Source organism: Portunus trituberculatus, chromosome 33, assembly GCF_017591435.1.
Source record: "Portunus trituberculatus isolate SZX2019 chromosome 33, ASM1759143v1, whole genome shotgun sequence".
Lineage (NCBI taxonomy): Eukaryota > Metazoa > Arthropoda > Malacostraca > Decapoda > Portunidae > Portunus > Portunus trituberculatus.
The window spans coordinates 12,118,984-12,142,618 of record NC_059287.1 but is presented as its reverse complement, the minus strand read 5'-3'; the positions used below and the strand labels follow the sequence as shown (position 1 = coordinate 12,142,618).

The 23,635-nt window shown below is 40.6% G+C and overlaps 1 protein-coding gene across 4 annotated transcripts in view; it reads left to right on the top strand.

Annotated features, from left to right (window-relative positions):
* The window catches only part of LOC123512407 (protein glass-like), a 23,994-nt gene extending 478 nt beyond the window's left edge, over positions 1–23,516 (top strand). The window contains exons 2-8 of one of the 4 annotated variants that reach the window (XM_045268799.1): positions 14,325–14,729; positions 15,829–16,489; positions 19,965–20,168; positions 20,566–20,681; positions 21,253–21,431; positions 22,070–22,289; positions 22,904–23,516. In XM_045268799.1, the coding sequence (XP_045124734.1) occupies positions 14,377–14,729; positions 15,829–16,489; positions 19,965–20,168; positions 20,566–20,681; positions 21,253–21,431; positions 22,070–22,289; positions 22,904–23,234 (2,064 nt within the window). In that variant the 5' untranslated portion in view covers positions 14,325–14,376 and the 3' untranslated portion in view covers positions 23,235–23,516. Of the gene's footprint in view, positions 1–14,321; positions 14,730–15,825; positions 16,490–19,964; positions 20,169–20,565; positions 20,682–21,252; positions 21,432–22,069; positions 22,290–22,903 lie in introns of all 4 variants that reach the window. The other 3 variants (XM_045268797.1, XM_045268796.1, XM_045268800.1) reach the window with 3 other exon arrangements.
* Positions 23,517–23,635: the final 119 nt, after the last annotated feature.

Below are 23,635 nucleotides of genomic sequence, written 5' to 3'. Positions count from 1 at the left end.
GGTTTTGGTTTGTGATGGACAGTTCCCGTCATGCATGAAGGAATGGTCGCCGGTTCGCTCCAAGACGGACATCAAGACTTGGCGCCGCAGAATCAAGGTTTGGGTGTTGCCGGGATTACATTCTGCTAAGTTAGGAAGGTTAGGTTGGGTTGTTTTGTTTTGTTGGGTAACGTTAGGTTAGGTTTAAGTTAGATTATGTTTAGGTAAAGCAGCTTTTATTACGTTCGATTAGATTTAAGTTAGGTTAGGTTAGGTTAAGGTAGCTTTATTAAGTTCGATTAGGTTTAAGTTAGGTTAGGTAAGGTAGCTTCCATTATGTTTGTCTTTAAGTTAGGATAGCTAAGATAGGTTTGTCTTGATCAAGTTAGGTTAGCTTAAGGGAGCTTTTAGTATAGATTTCCTTTAGTTTTTTTTCTTATGTAAGAGGGCAAAAAAAAAAAAAAAAAGACCCACTTAGTTGCCAGCCCCATTGCAGGTTTGATAGAGTCAGCCAAAAGACGGACAAATTTAGTGGTTACGTTTATTTACGTTAGATCGGGTTAGGTTAAGTTAGTTCAAACCAGTGACGTAGGGTAAAGACGCGTCACACCTCCTAGTGATTCCATAAGATAAGGTACGTGACGTGACACATGACGCGTGACGAAAGCAACAGTGACGCAGATGAACCGACTACATGAGAGAGAGAGAGAGAGAGAGAGAGAGAGAGAGAGAGAGAGAGACTTAAGAAAAAAAATATCATTAGAAAATATCATTCATCTCCCTATCAATTTATTTTCATACACACACACACACACACACACACACACACACACACACACACACACAGAGAGAGAGAGAGAGAGAGAGAGAGAGAGAGAGAGAGAGAGAGAGAGAGAGAGAGAACCTTCTGAAAAACACTATCATTCATCTCTCTATCTATTTATTTTACAGTATAGGATCAGCAACTCTTAACAAACACGCTAAACCTAACAGAGAAACACTTCGAACTGTACAACTCATGAACTGGCACCTTTAGAAGACCTTATCGCTTAAATGTGAAATATTTATTGCGGGAATATTGGAACTGTGAGACAACATGACCTGGGAAGACTGAAATGAAGTGGAAGGAGATGAGACAAGGAGGAATGGAAGTAAGAGAAAGGGAAGAGATGAAGAGGGCGGAGAGTTGCGAAAGGAAGAAGAGGGTAAAAGAAATACAGAAGAAGAGAGAGAGAGAGATGAAGGGATTGAGGGGAGTGAAAATAGGAATGAAAATGGAAAGTGGATCTGTTAAAAAATAAAGAAAAGAATGAAGTGTGTTATTTCTCGAAACTTCTTAATTCCTTTCGATGCAATATTAAGGTTTGAAATATTCCCGTCTGTTTCTGAATATGAAGGTGGGTTTGCATAGTACCAATCGTCATCATCCCGGTGAAAGACAATATGCATTTCTAGACAGCATAAACCAGTCTCATCATATACTCCCTCGTATCTCACAAACTGTTTTCGAAGCCACAAAGATCAAAACTCTGGTTATCGTGTGTGTTTTTTCTTAGATGAAGCGGAATTCTTGTTAGACCATGAACACACCCTTTAGAAAACTATAATATTATCAACTAGGACTGCCATAAGTGGAGATAAAGATGAAATAGTATATGAGAATAAACAGGAAAAATAAGAGCTTGGTATTTGAAACGTCATTGAATTGTGTAAGAACTATTTTCAGAGGCCACGGAGATGATTAATCGGGTTTTTAGTGGTCTTTTTCTTATTGGTGATGTAAGATCTTTGTTAATTCTTTCAGTGTGGCCTTATTCTATTAGTACGGTAATTTTTTTGAGTGAACAACAAGAAAAAAAAAATGAAGATAATCTATAATCTTTGCTGAATCCCAGAAACGTAAGTTGTAAAGAGCGCAAAACAAAGAATAAGCCTTTTGGAATGTTTAGATAATGATAAGAAAGACTGAATAGCAGTGAAAGAGTTGAACATTTCCCAACAATCGTGAAAACACCCTTGAGAATCCCAATAATTCCCACTGCAACGTGTTATGACAAGCCGAGACAGGACGCTTAATCTGAGAATCCGCTCCAGGAATAAGAGTAACGTGATATCTTTCTAATACCTAAACTTTGCATCATCAGTCAGTTTTCCCCGATCAGACTGGCAGGGAAGGGCAAGCATATCCAATACCTTTCAGTTTTAGATCATCCTTTAGTCCTTCTTCGAGACATGTATCCCATTCTTTCGGCTAATTCTTTTGGGCAAATATATCCAGTAACTTTAAATTTTCAGATCATCCTTTTATCCCATTCTTTCAGCTAACTCTTTTGACTCTGTTCGGGGACTGGCATCTCAGTGAACCTGTTTGTTTAGTCGTTTTTGTTGCCCTTTACCCTCTTACATAAAGAAGTGCTGGTAACTGAATGGGCCTTTGTCTGATAAGAGTAGAATTAAAAGACAAACATTAAATACTTTTCAATTAAATTATCTTTTTTGGCCTTTTCACATAAGAACTGATAACTGAATGGACCTTTTTTTCTTTCCTTCTTTTTTTCTTTATTTCAATTTTTAGTAGCTCTACAGTTCGCTATCACTCTTACATTAAAAAAGTACCAAACTTACAATTCGGTCACCGTTAGAACATCACGCAAATTAAAAATCGCCGTAAGAAAGCATGATAACACTGCCCCGTGCTGTGGGAGGTGGTGAGGGAGACACGGGCTGGGAAACACTTACTCGTACTTCCTGACTGGTTCTGCCCATGGGAGTAAAACGCTTCTTCATAGACCTTCACTACCTCCAGCAAGCGTTTAGATCAAGTTACAGGAATTTTTAAGGGTGTTTTTACATTTCCAGTAAGAGATTACCAAGACATACATTACTGATAGCAAAAAAAAAAAAAAATCACACTCCTTTACGAATACGGGTACCCATCTATGTGGCGTTAAGCAATAGTCACGGTGAAAGAGTGAAGAGTTTCTGAATACGGGCCTGGCTAAGTGTTGTATTCAGAAACGCTGTAGTCTCTCACCCACGAATAATTTCTAAGGCCACAGAGATGATTGGTTAGGTTCTGAAGAGTGTTTCTTGTATTAATAATGAAAAAAACATGTCAATCTCTCACTGTAACTGGAGAAGTATCTTTAAAAACTGGTGTGATTCAAAGTAAGGCTTTTTTTTTAAATAGTGGAGGTGTGGCCCAGAAGTGTTTCAAAACATGGGCTTCAGTCAGGAATAAAGTTTGTCTCCTTCACCGCTATCCACGCGTCACAATATTCTCGCACCATGGAACATTTTACAATATCAAAAGGACTAATTCTAAAGGGCCACGCAGGTTACTACTCAGGTTCTCATGGTTACTTTTCTCATTGACGATGCAAGAAACCTTAGTAAACCACCACAAGAATCACGAAAATAATCCTGAGGAGATATTCTAAAGTTCTTTGCTTTGTTCAACACGAGTATTTATTTAGGCCACAGAGGTGATTACCCTATTTCTAAAGAGTGTTTCTATTATAATGTAAGAAAAATAGATAAATGAAATATAAAAATAAAGAAAAAAAATAAATGAATAGATAAAAAAACATAAAAACAACCTTAGAAACACGTGTGAGTTCAACCAGAGTCTTTTGAGAGTATTAGAGGTGCGGGGTCGGAAGTACTTCAGAATATGGTCGCTGAAACAATTTGAAACAAGCCACCGAAGCGTTTCAGAATAAGATGGGCGTGTTTCTCGTGACAAATCTATTCACTAACGTTTTTTTTCTGATGTGTTTTCGTCTTACGCTTCCTTGGCCGTCCACAGAACATCAAGTAAATTTCATATATCTCCCTAACGAAATATAAGGCCATTTCTATCTATTGCAATAGTATGGAGTAGTTCCCGCTAAATATAAAGAAAACGGTAAGTCAATTGAGAAATGTTACTCCATCACAGACACTCGCTTTGTATTATTATTATTATTATTATTATTATTATTATTATTATTATTATTATTATTATTATTATCATTACTATTATTATCATCATTTTCACTTTAAGAATATTAAGTTATTTCGATTTTAATGTATGTAAAAAAAAAAAAAAATGACAGACATCCTATACTTAGAAAAAAAAAATATATATATGATGATTTATATTTTGTATTTCCCTTTTATTCATCCATCTATTCCTTTGTAGCCGCTGTAACGACTATCAGACACCAACATAAACATCCTTTACGAATCTCTCAACTTGACGAAATTCAGTGTTACGCTCGTAGAAAAACAGTATGTCCATTTGATTAAAGTTTTCGGATATAGATAAGAAAGGCGACGGGGCGTTGGTGGTAGTGGTGGTGGTGGTGGTGGTGGTGAGGGACAGGACGCTGGAGGGGTGCTTGAAATAATTAGCTTAGAACAATAGTCATTAGAGAGAGAGAGAGAGAGAGAGAGAGAGAGAGAGAGAGAGAGAGAGAGAGAGGTAACACACCGTGGCGTTACGTTACGTTTTCCTGTAACGTAACACCTCTACGTAACAGGGAGAAGGAGGAAGGGGCAGGTAATGAAGAGAGAGAGAGAGAGAGAGAGAGAGAGAGAGAGAGAGAGAGAGAGAGAGAGATTATGTATCTAAATCACACACACATATATAAAAAAAAATGTTTATAGTAATACATCTTAAGAGGAAGAGGCATATTGTACGTAAAAATATTAGTGTAAATGATACAAATTTATAGTTGAACCTTAGGAATATTTATCAATTAGCGAGGGAAGGATAGAGAGCAGCTGGAAAGAATGAGAGTATGAGTGAGAGGTTTATGTTGAGCTGAAACTTACAAAACGTTGGCTGGAAGATGAGTAAAGAGAAGCGTGTCTGTCCGTCACTTCAGGAGCTGTCTCTCTAGTGTGTGTGGCCAGGGCTTTGCAGTTTCTAAGTTCGTTACTATGGATGTGGAAGGTAAGGAGTTCGTGGCACTTCAGAATGCGATATAAATTTCAATTGTCATATACTTACCGTTTTTTTTTTTTATGTATTGAGATTTTTGATGTTAATGAAGGGAAGCTTGTGATAATATAAGGTGTGTAAAGGAATAGTTATTTTCGAGTTGAGAAGCGGTTCCTTAATTTGAAAGAAAATGACTAACTTGCTGCATCTTTCCGTTACACTTATCCTTTTATGAGTGGCACTGTGAGCGTTTTCATTTTAGCTATTCAATCGTTTATCTATTTGTTGTATTTATTATTTTTTTGTAATCTTGTTTAAACTTCTTAACACGGAACAGATCCAACAAATAACTTGCCGTATAAGGAATTAACACAGACAAATTCTTAAACAGTAGCTTAACAATTGTTCATACCAAAATTTTCAATGGTTTGTTAATTCATCTGTTTGTCTATCTGTTTACCTGTCTATCCAACTATCTATCTATAATCAATTTTCAAAGATGTCATTCCTACGCGCATACATCCTTGCTTTCTCTTATAGTCGCATCATCACAAATTTATACGATGAGTCAAATTTTCACTTCAGTGTGTTTTGTAAGAATGGAAAGCCGACCAAGGGTAACACAAAGCGAAAAAAGGGCGCACTTAGTTGCCAGTCCCCTTGCATGCAGGTCCGAGAGAGTTAGCCAGAAAAAGGGATAGATGTCTTGAAACCTCCCTCTTAAATAAATCCCAATAAAACATAGCATAATATCTTTGGTTTTTATTCATTTTGGTCTGCGTATCTATCTTATTTTAATTTCGTATATATTATCTATAATCTATAGTTCTAATTACCTGACGTGAAACTTTTAGACAGGTAAGACTTTGGATCGTTAAATTAGACTAGTTTAGGCTACTATCAAAAAAAGTGAAAGGAAAAGAGAAGGAAGAGAGAATATAGAAGAAAAGGAGGAAGCAGAGAGAAAGAGAGAGAGAGAGGGTAATAGGGGGGGGGGTGAGTAAGGGCCGTGAGGAGGGGTGAGACAGTATCAAGTGACCCACGCTGGCCAGGTGACGGTGCGCTGAGTCTACCTGTCTGTACTTCCGTCCTAATGAACCCCTGGGAGCCGCACCATGTTCATTACTCATCACTGACTCACTGCCTTACTCACCCTTTACTCATCAGCTTTGTTCATCGTTTTCTTTCTCTTTCATTCTTGTTGTTTTACTCTCCTCTTATTTTTGATTGCGTTATTTACTCTTTATTCTTACTCACCTTTATTCATCAGGTTTATTCACTATTATCTTTGTCTTTCATCCTTATTGTTTTACTCTTTTCTTACTTTTGAATGTGTTACTTACTATTCATTCTTACTCATCCTTACTCATTAGGCTTATTTACTATCTTATATGCATTCATCATTCTTGTTTTACGTTTTCCATACTTCTGAATGGGTTATTTACTCTTCATTCATACTCATTCTTACTCATTCTTACTCATCAGTCTTATTCACTGTTTTCATTCTCTTTCATTCTTACTGTTTTACTTTTTCCTTACTTCTGAACGTTTTCCTTACTCATCTTCGTGTAAATTACTCATCATTCTTACTCATTCTTACTCATCAGCTTTATTCACTGTTTCAATATTCATTCATTCATCATTACTGTCTTATGCTTTTTTTTTATGCTTTTGTCTTTCACTCTTACGCATTACTTACTCATAATCGTGTTCAATACTCATCGTTCCTACTCATTGTCTTATTCACATTTACTTATCTTCCTTATCTATTCACCCTTCTCATCTTCTTAACGTTTATTTACTCACCACTGTTACTGTTCCCTATGTTATTTCTAATTCATCATTTTTATTCCAGTATTTATTCATATTCATCCCTCTTATCTCTCTCTCTCTCTCTCTCTCTCTCTCTCTCTCTCTCTCTCTCTCTCTCTCTCTCTCTCTCTCTCTCTCTCTCTCTCTATTCACTCAATCCCTGATACATAATAATAGTAATTCCGAGTCACTATAATTTACTTCTCACTTCCTCCTGTGTCCAACTTTTCTCGTCGTAAATTGTCATATTATTTGCCAGTGTTATCGTGTTATCGTATGCAGGCTTGTAATCATCGTACACATCATCACGCTAAAGTGGCAAATTACGGTACATTATCTTATCAGTAGTCGTCACTGTTATGTTGGTTTGTTTCTTATCTTTATCTATTCATTTGTTAATCTATTTTATCTATTTAGGTTTATAATATGAGTGTTTAAAAGTATCGTACGTTTTGGAAGAATTATTGAACCAAAGGAAAAAAAATAAAATGAGGAATAGAATGAATTGTGTGGTTTTTTATGTTATGGCCTATAGCGCCTGTAGGCATACTTGAAGAGTATATGTGGGAAGCGCTGTTCAGCTTCTCTCTACCCAATAGTGGCGCAGGCAATTTTATTTATAACGGTACCCATATTAGGGCCCATATCACCGCCCAAGCACATCTTTGGTGCAATCACGGGTATCATGATGACATATAAGTAACTTTAAACCACTCGACAAATGGCATAGCTTCAAAGAGGTATGTGGTGGGATTCGAACCTACGCGTGGACGTCTGCCCGATCCCACGCTCACCACCTTATCCACTACGCCACCGCCTAATATTTAACTATCAATTTTTTGCTAATTTTCCAGTTATACCTTCTAAGTATTTGAAATTATCGTAAAGGAAAGAGAAATAGTTGATAAAAATACATGTAGAAAATTTTTATTATTAAATTTGGCATATTATTTAAGCGTTACCGTATAAATATAAGAAAGCACCATATGTTTTAGAGAGCTATGTAACGTGAGAAAGAGAAACACCAAATTAGAATATACGTAGAAAGTTTTTATCGTTAATTAGATATACACATTTCAAGATTGCCGTATACCGTTTTGAAAATCCCATATGCTTTAGAAAAATTATTATCGAACACTAAAAAAGGTATATTGAATCGAAATATATATGAAGAACCTTTAATTTTCCTTCCACGTATGTCATATTATCATCCTTTGCACCTTATTATCAGAGGCGCCACGTATGTCTGTCCGTCTGTCTGTGTGTGTGTCTGCTGTGTATATCCATCCGTGCGTCTGTGTGTGTCATTTTGCACTGCTCTTTTTCATCTATTCATGAGGCCATCTTGCATTCAGCGACAAGAGATTATGCATTAAGAGCGCCCGAGATGTAAAGGAAGCGAGGATGAGAGGGACGGTGGTGATGATGATGATGATGATGATGATGATGATGATGGTAAAGAGGAGAAGAGGAGGTGAAGAGAAGTGAGGATAAGAAGAATGAGGTTTAAGAGATTCATATATAAACATTTATTTTGTTGGTTAGTGAAGTTTTGTCGCATTTCATATACAACGTGAATGTACGAATATGTGGATCGATAGATTAATAGATAGATAGATAGGTAGACTTTACGGTAGATAGATAGATAAATAAATAAACAACAGCTCAACAATTATTCATGTCAAAGTTTTTATTGATGTTTTATTAATCTATTTTTCTCTTCATTTATCTGTCTATCTATCCATTTATTTATCTATGCAATAACCTCCTTATCTATTAGCTACTCTATCCTTTCAACCATTCATTTATCTATTTATCCATCTATCTATCTATGTATCTATCTCTCCATTTATCTATCTATACAATAACCTACCTAATTATCTGTTTATCTATTCATCTATTCACCTATCAATGGAAAAAAAACTTACCTATCTGCTTATCTAACTATCTGTCTATCACCGTTGCCACTAGCTACCAACTTCCCTGTCTATCAACACCTGCATTCACTTATTCATTTCATTTCGGGTCGTGTGGGCAGGTTTTAGTCATCTCATCGTACTCTCTGTCTCTGTCTTGCCTCCAGCACCCGACGAGGCTTCTTCAGCATAAGAGGCTTCGCTGACAGAGTGTACAGTTATTATTACACACACACACACACACACACACACACACACACATGCAGGCACACGCTCTCTCTCTCTCTCTCTCTCTCTCTCTCTCTCTCACTAATGCAAGAGTTGACTAGTGCTTTTTATTTCCTCCATTTCACTAATAATTTTTGGGTCTTTCTTGTTTTTTTTGTTTTGGTTTTATTTCTTATCTTTTATAGTTGATATCATTGTTTTTCTACCTTCCTACCAATAAATCTCGAAAGCAAAATTGAAATGTTCATGTCTATTTGAATCTCCAATTTAAACTCGTTCTTCTGGGAGAGTGTGAGTGGTAATGGCGTAAGCTAGTTTAATTTTTTTTTTTTTGTGTGTGTCAACGGTCAGCTTTCCCTCATCAACAAAACAATACAGTAGCTATAATAGAAAAATCACTCATATTTTCGTTTATTCGTACTTTTCATTCGTCTATTTTTCTGCTTTTTCGTATTTTTTCCATTTTTTAACTCCTTTTCAGTGGGTGGGAATGAAAGAGGCGCCAAGGCTATAGATTACAAGCTATAGAGTTCAGGTGTTTATTTTCCTGAGCAGTCTATCACATTACGGGCTTCCTTCCTTCCTCACAGACGCCCAGGGAAGCCCATCCACGGTGGGAGACTCCGGCCCATCACGCCGAGTCTGCAGTACCATACTAATATCACAGGGATGCGACGCGAACTTGGCAACACTGACGCTGGCTGATGCTTGACGCGACAGAGTTTATGACTTTATGTAGCTTCAGTTTGCGTTAGTTTTTACAGTGGCAGGAGCAACATTCTATCTCTCTCCATCGCATTTCAAGTGAAATAAAATATTACTATTATTATTGTCATTATTATTACTATTGTCATTATTATTATTATTATTATTATTATTATTATTATTATTATTATTATTATTATAACAATAATAATAATAATAATAATAATAATAATAATAATAATGAATAACACACACACACACTCTCTCTCTCTCTCTCTCTCTCTCTCTCTCTCTCCACACACACACACACACGGTTCATAAGGAGTGTTTCGAGCACGCGTGTTGCCTTGTGAACCTCCACCTGAACTCCCAACTAAAAATTGTGGTCCCGCCAATGCACAGTTACGGTCTAAAATTGTCTTCCTTCGCTTTAATGAACTGTAACTATCTCTGGATCCACTCCTTCCCTCCTCTCCTCTTTTCTCCTCTTCTCTCCGGTTCCTCCTTAACTTGTCTCATACTCTCTCCTATTCTCTCCTCTTTTCTTCTCTCCTGTTCCTCTCTCTCCTTTATTTGTCTTCTTAACTCTCCAATTCTCTCCTCTCGTTTTCTCTACGGTTCCTCTCTCTCCTTCATTTGTCTTCTATCCTCTCCAATTCTCTCCTCTCCTCTTCTCTCAAGTTCTTCTCTCTCCCTCCTTTGTCGCCTACACCCTCTCCTCTTCTCTCCTCTCCTCTTCTCTTCGGTTTCTCTTTCTCTCCTTTTATCTCCTACCCTCTCCAACTCCCTCCTCTTCTCTTCTCTCCGGTTATTCTCTCTCCCTCCTTTGTCTCCTACACCTCTCTTCTTCTCTTCTCTCCCCTCTTCTTCTTCCCGGTTCCTCTTTATCCTTCCTTTGTCTCCTATACTTTCTCTCTCTCTCTCTCATCCTCTTCTCTTCTCTTCGGTTCCTCTTTATCCTTCCGTTGTCTCCTTCTCTCTCTCTCTCTCTCTCTCTCTCTCTCTCTCTCTCTCTCTCTCTCTCTCTCTCTCTCTCTCTCTCATCCTCTCCTCTTCTTTCCGGTCCCTCTCCTTTCATTGTCTCCTATATCATCATTTCTCTCTTCGCCTTTTCTCTCCGCTGTTCAAACCTTCACTACATTCTCTGACGCAAAAGTTAACCAGTATTCTCAATCATTCATCCTTTTCTCTGGTAAACCCTGGAACTCCCTGCCTGCATCTGTATTTCCACCTATCACTCATATAAAAAAGGAGTTTCAAGATATTTATACCGTTCTTTGGGTACCTCAGTGGGCCTTCTTTATTGCAGTTCTTGTTGTTTTCTCTCTGACATAAAGAAGAATAATGTATGGTCACTAATCAGAACACAACATATTATTATGATAGTGATTGTGTTCCTCCCACTAACACACTCCTGACTTATATACCACGTTCTCTTCCCTTCACCCTCTGACCCCCACGGCTTCCCTCGGAGTGATGAAAGTGTCCGGTGCAACTGCTGGGTTAAGTTAAACTGTTTTCGTAATGATTATTGTATGTCTTGAGGTTGTTCAGAGCTGATAAGTGTTCATCAATACACATCCCCAACAGTGCTTTTGCGTGATCATTCGCTGTGCATACTGGCTCCACTATGTCTGGGTAGAACACATCATTTACTACACCAAGGCAAACTGGCAATTCACGCTTTTACTCTCGTATTCAGAAATGCTTCCTTCTCTCACCACGACAATTTTCTAAGGCCACATAGACGACTATCCGAATTTTCAAGATGGTTTCTCCTTTTAATTTAATTGCTAATCTTTCCAATCCATCACCACAACCATAAAGATTCCATTACAAAGACGAGGACCTTCAACTGGTGGAGCATTTGGGAAACAGTGATGGTGAGAATGCAAAGCGTTTCAGAATACAGACCTTAGTGCGGTGACGAGGGTTAAACACACACACACACACACACACACACACACACACACACACACACACAGCCAGAGGACCGGGGTTCGATTCCCCGGCCGGGTGGAGATATTTGGGTGTGTCTCCTTTCACGTGTAGCCCCTGTTCACCTAGCAGTGAGTAGGTACGGGATGGAAATCGAAGAGTTGTGACCTTGTTGTCCCGGTGTGTGGTGTGTGCCTGGTCTCAGGCCTATCCGAAGATCGGAAATAATGAGCTATGAGCTCGTTCCGTAGGGTAACGTCTGGCTGTCTCGTCAGAGACTGCAGCAGATCAAACAGTGAAACACACACACACACACACACACACACACCACCACCACCACCACCAGCAACAACAATACATTTCTGAGCGATCGTGTTTTGCAAGTTTGTAAAGTCTTCGCTTTGTTAAATGATCTGCAGCGGGGAGAATGATGTAGAAATGGTCGTTGTGGCGTTAACTAATTTAGAGTTTGTTTATAGTCTTGGTTCGTTTGTTTGTGACTGTTTATGTGTCAGGGAGATCAATCTAATACAAAAAAAAAAAAGATGAAGGGAAGAAATGAAAATAAAGTGCAATAAACAAAATGGAAATAAACACGTGAATAAAGAAAATGAATAAGAAAAAAAAGCTTACTCAAAATGCCATCCCTGAAACAAAAATCAGTAGAAGGAAAGGCAAAAAGAAAACAAGAAGAATAGATGAGTAAATCAATGAATAGATAAAGATAAGATAAATAGATACATAAGCCTTCCCAAAAAACGTCTTAACCACTACTGAGAACATCCACAGCAACCCATTCAGTTCATGCTGTTCTTGTTCTTGATTTTGCTATTCTGTTCTATTCTCTCTCTCTCTCTCTCTCTCTCTCTCTCTCTCTCTCGTGACGCACGTAGAGCTGCTGAACCATAATAAGTTCCTCCGTGGTGGTGTCGTGTTACAGATGGCGGCTGCGGCGGTGTTAGTATACTATTGTGTTGTGTTAGCGTATATTGTGTTCTCCGTTACTCAGCAAAGGAGGATTGGAAACCTTCTAAAGTGTAAATGGTTCGTATTTTGTATGAGAGTTATAGTTTACACTTTAGTGGATTTGCTTCTTTGATTTCATGTTGTCTGGTTTATAGATGTTGATGTTTTAAAAGTAAAATAAAAGTGTGTTCTCAGGTTGAAATTTCGTTCAGAGCAAAACGTTCATGTGCACAAATAGAAACCCACAACAATTTCATCCTTGTAAGAAAATGATGCAGTTGTCGAATATTTTTAAAGATTTGAGCGTAAATAGAACTTTATTTTAGCATTGTAGATATGATGAGAAAAAAAAAAAAAATGAAGGAGTTTTCTTAGATTCAAACGTTCTATTAGTATTAAACGTTGATGTAAAAGGCCTGACTTAAGTAATTGATTCGCCCTGTGTACCAATACGATTCATGAGAACAATTATGAGAAAAAAAAATAGCGCATTCGTAATAGAGGAAAGAAAACAAATAATAAAAAAATGAATAAACTAGATGAATAGATGAATAAAAAGAGAGACTAAGATAGACGGATAAAAATATGTAAAAAAAGAAAAAGCTTAGTTTACCCTCTACATCATAACAAATCTGGACTTGATATTACGTTAGTTCCTCTGCGGGGATAAAATGGATGAGGAAAAGCGGAAAAGAGAGTGAGAAGAAAAAAGTGAGTGAAGGCTTCTCGAAAATAGAAAAACATCTTGCACGTGGGAGAAGCGATTGAAGCCCTGTGTGTGTGTGTGTGTGTGTGTGTGTCCTCGGCTTCCCTTCCCTCGATCTTTGCCTTGTTATTGACTTCCAGAGAGACAGAGAGATCGAGAGAAACAAGGCAAGGCGAGGCAGCAAACAAGCCCCTCCCAGTCCCTCTTCACCAGCCAATCACGTACCGTTCCACTTGTTTCTCACTCACACAGCAGCCAATCAGAGCGTTCCCTTGGCTATCGATCTGTCCCAGGAGAGGAGAAGACAAACGCAGACTCCCAATCATAATGTTTAGGGCATAATTGCTTGTCCAATCAACTTATTGTACGTGTGAGTGAAAAGGTAGCTAGGGGACAGGTGTCAGGGCGCAGGTAATCACTGGTTTCTGCTGTACAAAGGAGGAAGACTCAAAGGTGCAAGATGTCCAGATTGCTTCATTTTACCTGCCAGCTCTTGAGGGCTTCCGACTGGTGTGTGTGTGTGTGTGTGTGTGTTGTTTTCATATCTATGTGTGTATGTATATTTTTTCTGTTTCTCCTTGTTTTATTTATTCATTTTTGACGTGTGTATGTTTGTGTATGTGTGTGTGTGTCTTGTTTTCATATCTATGTGTGTATGTATATGTTTTTTTCAGTTTCTCCTTTTTTATTTACTTTTTTATTTTGAATTATTATGTTATTTATTTATTTTTTTTTTTTTATTTAGAAGCATTAGGTTAGGTTTCCAATACGTTAGGTGATGTATTGTTTGGGTCTCGTTAGGTTAGGTTTTCGTGTTTATTTCTTTAGTTTCCCATTTTTCTTTTCTCTTTTTTTTTTATGTGCTATTAGGTTCCCAAGAGGTTGATTGATGTTTTGTTTAGGTTATGAGTTACGTTTAGTTAGATGAGGTTAGGTTTGTAATGGTTTACGTTGGGTTAAGTTAGGTTAGGTTACAGTCGCTTTTGTTGTATGTTTTATTGTAGATTATCATTTATACTATTTTGCTTTGTTTGGGTGGGAGGAATATATAATTTAATCTCTCTCTCTCTCTCTCTCTGTGTGTGTGTGTGTGTGTGTGTGTGTGTGTTGATGAGTCACTGAGGTGCGGCGTGTGTTGTGCCAGCAGGTGAAGAAGCAGAAAGAAGCAGACAGCGCGGGAGTGCCTGCCTGCTGCCACCATGGACGGCTGCTACATCCCAAACAACCCCGCCTACACGGACTGCTGGCGGCCGCTGTCCCCCACGTGCGGGCAGGCGGCGATACTCACGCCCCTCAAACCCCTGGCGGCACAGAGTCCTCCTTTGCACCCTCCCCCGGCCTATCCTCCTCCCCGGTCGCCGCTGCCGCCCACCACCACCGCCACAACGGACGAGTTACTCCCCGCTAGGATGCCACCGGACCCGAACTCAGAGGTCTTGTACCATGACAGCTTACAGACGCACTCCAGTCTCGTCCCGACCTCCTTCCCGCCGCTCTTTGATCTGGAGCCGCTGCCAAACTTCGTCACCTTGTCCCCACACGCGCCCTACAAGTAAGGTGGCCTCCCGCAGACCCCCAGGCGCTGTAGAACCATCTTGTAGAACCACTGAGGAAGCTGTAGTGACTTGCAGTGAGCTACGGACTGATTGACTACAAGTGCCTAGATTTCCGCTGTAGTCTTGTAGCTCGGATGAAGACTCCCTTCCGTCGTGCCGGTAATGAAGCAGCTGTAGCGGTGGTGTGGTTGGTTTTGGGGTACAGAAGGTGGCATTTCTATAGGTATTCTTGAGTATTTTGACGCTTGTAGATCTTGTAGGCGTGTAATTAAGTGGTGTGGGTTGTTAACATTGCTTCTGGTTCTTAGTTGGCGGTTGTAGCAGCGAAGGATGTTTTCTTGGGGATTACGAGTATGATTCACTCTCGCTTGTAGAAGATTTTGATCGTAGAAATAAGGTCGCTTGTTCTCAAGTAGCGGTTTTGGCAGCGAGGGTTGTTGGATTTTTGGTTGTTGAATTTCGCTTGTAGAATTCAAATCGTAGAAATAAAGCTGTTTTCACACCTCATCAACTGTACAAGTCGTGAAAACAACGCTTCTTTTTTTGCACCGGCGTGAAAATGCTTTGTATCTCTTGCTTCGAAGCTTCAGGAATTTGAACCTTGACGTGAAGCTGAACTGAACCTCTTGAGAAGCACTAACAGCACCGGTATAGGAGCACCAATCTGCTGTCACTTCTGTAGCCACCAGCAGCCATTTACTAACACCTGGCCTAGAATCACGCAAGCTTCATTTCCTCACCTGTAGTAATTAGTCACTTGGAAATCGCCTTTTATTTTTGCAGCAGATTTGATTAATTGATACTTTGCATTTCAGGTCCTTTTTTTGTTGTTGTTATGTTGTGAATTATTGGGTGAAAGTGCTATTTTTATGTATTTATAGTTTTTGTGTGGAGTTGTTCGTGTGTGTGTGTGTGTGTGTGTGTGTGTGTGTGTACAAGTATTTGCTTAGTTGTACCAAAAAAAAAATCCTAAGCTGTACACTTGTATGGTCGTATTTCTGTACTATATTTATCATGTGTGTGTGTGTGTGTGTGTGTGTGTGTGTGTGTGTGTGTGTGTGTGTGTGTGTGATGAGCCTCCCTTCCCCCCAGCAGGGAGGCGAGCGGCATGCTGGGCAAGGAGAAGGGTGACCACATGGCTGACGTCCTGCTGTCCCTCAAGCACGCCGTGGTTCACCCGCACCAGGTGGGTGACTCCCCGCCCCCCGCTCCCCTCACTCCTCCCGTGCCCTCCACGCACACCCCTCTGCCCCTCACACACACCCCCTTCCCTCCGACACACACGCCACTCCCGCCATTCCACCCTCCTCCTCCTTACTCCCCTTCCTCTTTCCCCTACCCACACACCCCGACATATCTCCCTCTCGCCCCCCTCTCCGCCCCCTCCCCTCCCCCAGACACTGCCATCACTGAGCCAATCCTCCCCATGCCGGGTATCTCACCCCCTACCACCCACATACACCCCTCCACGCCCCTCGAGGAACCAGTCTCCTTACCAGACGCCATGGGTGGGGCCTCCTCCCCTCCCCACACCTCAGAGCCTTCCTCTCTCGGGGGCGCCACCTTGTCTTTCGGTGGGAGCCTCGGGGGCGGCCTTGGCTCCCTCACGGGCAGCCTGGGTTCTCTGGGTGGCCCCCTGCCCCCCATGGGAGCCCCGGGTAATTCTAGTCCCATCAACAACTTGAACGGGTCGCTGGGAGGGCCGCTCCTTCCTCCGCCGCCCCCGATGTCGCCCTACGCGTACCAGCAGCCCCAGGTAAGGTGGTGGCGAACAGTGAGCCGCCCATCAGCTCGCCCCTGTAGCCCCGCCAGTACCGGAGATAATCCCTGTCTTCCCTCCCCCGCCAGTACACTCGCGAGAAAGTAAGACGTTTTTTGTAGCGCTGTGAGAACGTATGTATGTGCGTTTGTGTGTCTTTGTGTGTGTGTGGAATACCAGCATACATTCCGTCTTCAATAAGTACAGTCAACCAATCCCTTTCAAGTTCACGCACTATTCTCTCTCTAAGTATTTTTCTAGGTCGTCTGTGTTTATGTTCCGTTACACTTGATGTTCTCGCCTTTGATTGATGTGGTTCCGCTTTAAGTTGATGGATTCTGTGGTGCAAGACGAGTATGGTTTGCAAAGACACCACAGACGCAAAAGGAACAATCACTTAGCTAAAACCCTCAAGTGTCTGTGTTTATGAGTCTCACTTTAGCTACCTCTCCGAAATTTTAAGCTCCACCCATGTTAAAATAAGGGTTTAAAGTGTGTTATTGTTGACTCATTCAATAGATGAGAGGAAAGGAAGCATGTAGACCTTAAATAAAGTATACGTGATAGTTCTGGAATAATTATAACATTTTCATTTGAGGATTACGTTAGTGTTAGATATAAATTTAGTTAATCAATTTCACTGCTCATATGTGCGAAAATACTAAGAAAACATTGTAGTATTTTCAGCTTTAGGTTAAGTTAGTTTACGTTAGATTGGGTTAGGTTAGACAGATTCACTTCATCATTTTCGCTGCTCATATATGCGTGATGATACTGAGAGAACATTATAGCATCTCCAGCTTTAGGTTAGGTTAGATTAGATAACATTCAGCGTCAGTTCATTAATTTCACAGTTGGTAAGCGTGGTAATATTAAAACAACACTAGTACTTTCATCTGACGGTTAGGCTTGGTTAGGTAAAGTTGCAATAAGTTAGGTTAAATTTTTTTTTCACCTCAATAATTTCGTCTATATGTGTGATTATATTAAAACAACACTAGTACTTTCCCCTGACGGCTAGGCTTGGTTAGGTAAAGCTGAATTAGGTTGGATTAAATTTCTAATCACCTCGTTTTAATCCCACCTGTTGATATGTGACAATATAAAGCAACACTAGTGCTTTTATCTGACAGCTAGGTTAGATAAGGATAGGTTGAGATTCATTCACTTCACTATTTACACTGCTAATCCCTTCAATGAGGAAACCACAATTTGAAAATGCGTCATAATTTTGCTCCTCTGGTTATTTCCACAACACCCAGCATACGTCCTCGCTGCGCTACAAAAGACACGTACATACAGTCACTACTTTCCTTGTCCCTCCACGGCCGCTGTAGTGTATACGATAGTTCCCCGCCCTGGTATACGTCTCATCAGGTACTGCTAAGAGTCTCCCAGTAGCTGCCTTCATAACATAGAGGGACAGTCCGTATATAGAAACGTGCTTAGAATATCTTTTGATCTACTTCTGCTCATCGACTGTCCTTGCTCGCCTTAGCAGTAAGAATGAATACTCTACACCGATTTATTAATTTTCCTGTATAGACGTTGAGGTATGAAGAGTGTCGGCTTTTGTATAACGAGTAAATTAATCAGACAGATAAGAGAGAAAGGGTGTTAAGGAAGTATTAGCTGAAGTACGATAAAAAGTTAAAGTACACCATACATTTCGTTATCAGGTCCTCATCTCTCTCTTGAAACAAAATAAAGCAAGAACAAATGAACAAGTAATAAAAGAAAAGATAGATAAATGAATGAATAATAAGACAAAAGAAAAAATGTACAGATGGACATACAAAATTAGATGAATAGATAGATAAAAAAAAGACAAGAAAAATATTAACAGATAAACATTAAAACAATAGATGAATAAATTGATAAAAAACAAGAGAAAGATAACAGATGAACAGATAAAAAAGATAGGTGAATAAATGAATAAATAACAAAAATAGTGAACAGATAAAAAGTAGGCAGAAGAAGGAATAGAGGAAAAAAATGATAAAAAGTAGAAAAGATACATGAACAAATAGATCAAAAATACAGGAAAAGACCTTTATTTGAGATGTAAAAGAACATAATACTACTTCACACTAAGCTTCCATTCCACCTTCTCACTCATCTGCCTGTTTAGTTGCCATCCACCACACTACAGTCTGTCTACTGGGTCTCAGTCTGAATGGTGTCCCAGGGAATGCGTGGTTGTCAGATTTTTTTTTTGTTTTATACCAAGTTGGCTTTTCACGGGAATTTATGGACTAAAGGGGATACCGTTGCCCCGAATGAGGAAGCCCAACCTACACCCGGACTGTGGACAAGATTCGAACCCGCGCGCTTGGAGACTCCTCGGACGACAAAGCACGCATGGTTCCGCTGTGCCACTTGAGGAAAACCGTGATCTATCCTTGTAATAAGTGCGTTGATCAACAGAAAACAAGTATTATTCCTATCAAATCAATTATGTTATCAATAAGCTACCATGTTTTAAATCCAGGAGACATTTTAGAGTAGACAGACTATAGTGGTGAACGTAAGAGTGACTTTGATATACGGTAGAGACAGGAGCACCTTTTGTCAGTAGGCGTGCGTGTATAGACCTACCAGTCAGGAACTCAGGGACAGGTAACGCCACACCTGTCACCTATGAGTCACCTGCGCAGGACACCACAGTTTACTTTTAATGTAGTCACGCTTTATAATTTGCTGAACGCTTAACCCCTTCTGTACTGGGACGCATTTTTACCGTGAGTTTGGGTACGATTAAACGACTTTATTTATATTAGGGAGGGTTTATGAACGTCAGAAGATTAATGGTCAGAGTCTTCACTATTTAAATTTTCCACATAAGTTTCTAAAGCTGTACAAAATCACCAAATAGTAAACAGAATGAATATGAAAACGCGTCACAGTACTGAAGGGAGAAATATTATAGATCACCTGAGGCATTATACAAGCTTGGAAGTAAGTAGTCTTTTGGGGTATTTAAGTACATCTTCCTGAAATTTGATACTTGCTGATTAGTTTTGAGTATTCTATATGTAAGAAAAGTATAAAAGAATCTCATTTCCACTAACGTATTTAACACGTCAAATTGCTTTTCTAACTAATAAACTCATATGTTGAATTACTCATTTTTTTAGACATAGCGCGATAAATACCCACTTACTAACTAACTCATCAATTTTAATAACCAATAAACTAGCAAACAGAACAATTAACCTGCTTAACTAAAACTAAATAAAACGACTTAACTAAGCTAACCTAACTAAAGTAACGCAATGTTAACTAACTAACTACATAACTGACTAACTAATACAACCCAGCCTTACTAACTTATCAACGCGGCCAGACAAACACGCAAAGCCAACCAGAAACACTAAGATAAAAAAAAACCCAAAACTTTTAAACACATAGAAAAAAAGAGAAAAAACTTGTATCACATTTATTGACTCCATTCCACCCACGCCCACACCAGACCTTACCGAGTATGATGGGCGGCATGGGCGGTGGCGGGTGTTACTCCAGCGCAGGTTACCAAGAGACACCCACCGCCTACTCCTCCCCCGCGCCTCCACCTCATGTGTTCCCCGCCATGAGTGTCAACGTGTCTATGAACATGACCATGGGGGTGTCCAACGTGAATATGGGCTACTCTCCAGACCAGTCTCTGCAGCACCAGGTGAGAGAGAGAGAGAGAGAGAGAGAGAGAGAGAGAGAGAGAGAGAGAGAGAGAGAGAGAGTGTGTGTGTGTGTGTGTGTTAATAGGTGTGGGTATAAGTGCGTGTGTGTGGGTGGGTGGGTGGGTGGATGGGTGTGTGCTATATAAGTTGTTGTCTATCTCTCTCTCTCTCTCTCTCTCTCTCTCTCTCTGCTTTTGTCTGCCTGTCTGTCTGTGTTTGTCTGTCTGTCTGTTTATCTCTGTACCTGCATCTTCCTTACCATCGTCCCTTTCACTCATCTTCCCCTCTTTACTCTTCTCATTTAATTTCTTCCTTCTGTCTTTATCTTATACCTCCATTTCTGTCTTCCCTTTCTTTTCTTCCCCCCTCAACCTTTCCTCTTCCTTCGCTTTCCAGTGGTCCACCAGCTGCGCGGGGCCCCAGGGATCGTCACTGTCCCCTGTTGGCGGCGTCAGTTACCCCCAGCACTCCGCTCCCCCAGGCCTGGTCAGCCCCCTCCCCATGTCGTACAGGTGAGTGGCATTAGTCTTCTCTATCCGACAATTTCTTCATATTTTAGTACGCTCACTGGCCAAGGACAGAAAAAAAACTATAAAAAGAAGGCCCACTGAAATGCCGGCACCAATAAAGAGTTGAAAGTTAGTCAAAACCAGAGAATAAGTGTCCTGAAACCTCCCTCTTAATGTTCAAGTCATAGGAAGTGGAAATACAGAAGCATGCAGAGAGTTCCGTGAAAGTGTGCGGCGTGACAGAGACGTGTTCTGAACCCCTTTTTCATCTTAGAGGAGTTCTGGACTAGAAAAAAATGCATAGATAAATAGATAGATAAATAGCTGAAAGCCGTAATGAAAACATCAATCCTTACAAAATACAATGCTAAAAAAAAAAAAAAAGATCACTTGAAATTTGAAAAGCGTATTCAAACCTCCAGACATAGGCTCACCCTGCACATAAATAAGTAGCTAAACAAACAAATAAAAACCGTAATAAAAGCATCAATCCATGTATATAACACATTGAAAAAATAAACGATCGAGATTTTAGAAGTATATTCAAACCCTGTCCTCTCCTCCATGTCCTCAGCGGGGCGTGCAACCAGAGCTACAGTGTCGGGACATATGCCTGGAGTGGTGACCTGCGGACGGACCACCCCAGCATGCCAGGTTTGGAGAGGGACCTTTACTTACGCTCCCCGCCCCTCCGGCCTCGCCCCGCCTCCCCGTGTGTGCCGCCCTACCACCACACGCCACCCACCTCCCAGTGTGAGTCCCCAGAGGGTGCTGCTGCCCAGGGAACAGCGACGAGGCACCGGGAAGCTGAAAATGGTGCTGAAACGTTATTTGAGGATTGTAGTGGGTAGTGGATGTAGGTTAGGTGTGGTGAGGATTGGGCAGAATAGAGTTGGAGGTAGATTAAAGAGAGAGAGAGAGAGAGAGAGTGTGTGTGTGTGTGTGTGTGTGTGTGTGTGTGTGTGTGTGTGTGTGTGTGTGTGTGTGTGTGTGTGTGCATGCATGCGTGTGGCGGCTGGATACATCTGGCTGATATATTTAGCACAATGCGAATGATGAAATATTCAAACGGAAAACATTCACAAAGAGAGAGAGAGAGAGAGAGAGAGAGAGAGAGAGAGAGAGAGAGAGAGAGAGAGAGAGAGAGAGAGAGAGAGAGAGAGAAACTTGAAGAAACCACTTACTTCTAATTATCGCAATGTATAAAATCTACACACACACAACACACACACACACACACACACACACACACACACACACACACACACACACACACACACACACACACACACACACACACACACACACATATACACCTTTAAAGAAAATGAACCACAAACGCCAAACACCACAGGACACCACCATAAAGATGCACTCCTGGTATCCTTCAGGCGGCCAGTTGTCACCCACGCTCAATGCTCTGCGGCGCCGGCCAAGCGTGGGAGGCATGATGAGTATGTCTGGCCTATCCTGCAACACTCTCGACATCTCCAAGCCCCTGTTGAGTGACGGGCTTAAGCCAAACCTGTGTAGAATCTGCGGTAAGACCTACGCCAGGCCATCTACTCTAAAAACCCACCTGAGGACTCACAGTGGGGAGAAACCGTATAGGTATGTGTTCCCGTGTGTGTGTGTGTGTGTGTGTGTGTGTGTGTGTGTGTGTGTGTGTGTGTGTGTTGTTTATTTGCGTGTGTGTTTGTGTTTTTTTTGTATTGTTTTGTTTGTGTGGTTGGTTTTGTGTGTTTTCTTTCTTTTTTTCTTATTGTGGTTCTGTAGTTGTCTGTTTGTATCATTATGTTTTTTTTTTTTTTTTGGGTGGGGTGGTGGGATAGATACGAACAGGGAATAAACTGATAAACTGTGCATGCTTTTTGTTGCTTTTTTTGTTTGTGTGTGTCAAGTAATGGTCATTTTACATATAATACAATTAATAATATAAAAGTTTCCCCATTCTCAATTCTATATTTCCTCTATCTATTCTGTTCTCTCTCTCTCTCTCTCTCTCTCTCTCTCTCTCTCTCTCTCTCTCTCTCTCTCTCTCTCTCTCTCTCTCTCTCTCTCTATCTATCTATCTATCTATCTATCTATCTATCTATCCATCTCTCTATCAGTCTATCTATCTCCCTACCTCTCTCTCTAACCCCTAGTCTTCCTAACGCTCCCTGCCTCTAACCCACCTACCACTAACACACTGAACCTCCCTCCCTCCCGACGCGGTTTGACAGATGTAACGACTGCAACAAATCCTTCAGTCAAGCCGCCAATTTGACCGCCCATGTCCGAACCCACAGCGGGGAGAAGCCATTCCGCTGTCCCATATGTGACCGCAAATTCTCCCAGTCGTCTTCGGTCACAACGCACATGAGAACCCACTCCGGAGAACGCCCCTACCGCTGCCGGATGTGCAAGAAGGCATTCAGTGACTCCTCCACCCTCACCAAGCATCTTAGGATTCACTCAGGGGAGAAACCGTACCAGTGTAAGCTCTGCCTCCTTCGCTTCTCACAGTCTGGGAATCTGAATCGTCACATGAGGGTTCACTCGCAAACGTCTTGAGATCCCCACGTTTCTCACTCAGTACCGCTGCCGACTCCTCCTCCTCCTCCTCCTCCTCCTCCTTATCTTGCGTCCTTTTCAAGATCTCCTGTTGCTGCTGTGTCTCCTCCTCCTCCTCCTCCTCCTCCTCCTCCTCCTCCTCTTCCTGCCGCTAATCTCAGTTTGGTGGTTTGATTTTAGTTTATACATTGTTATTGACATTACTGACATATACACTACTACTATAACTACTACTACTACTACTACTACTACTACTACTACTACTACTACTACTACTACTACTACTACTACTACTGCTACTTTTCCTCATCGTCATGTTTGCTGTTTATTTTTCATTATCTGCAATTTATCTACGTACATTTTTTTTTTCGTTATTGTTTTTATTATTGTTATTATTATTT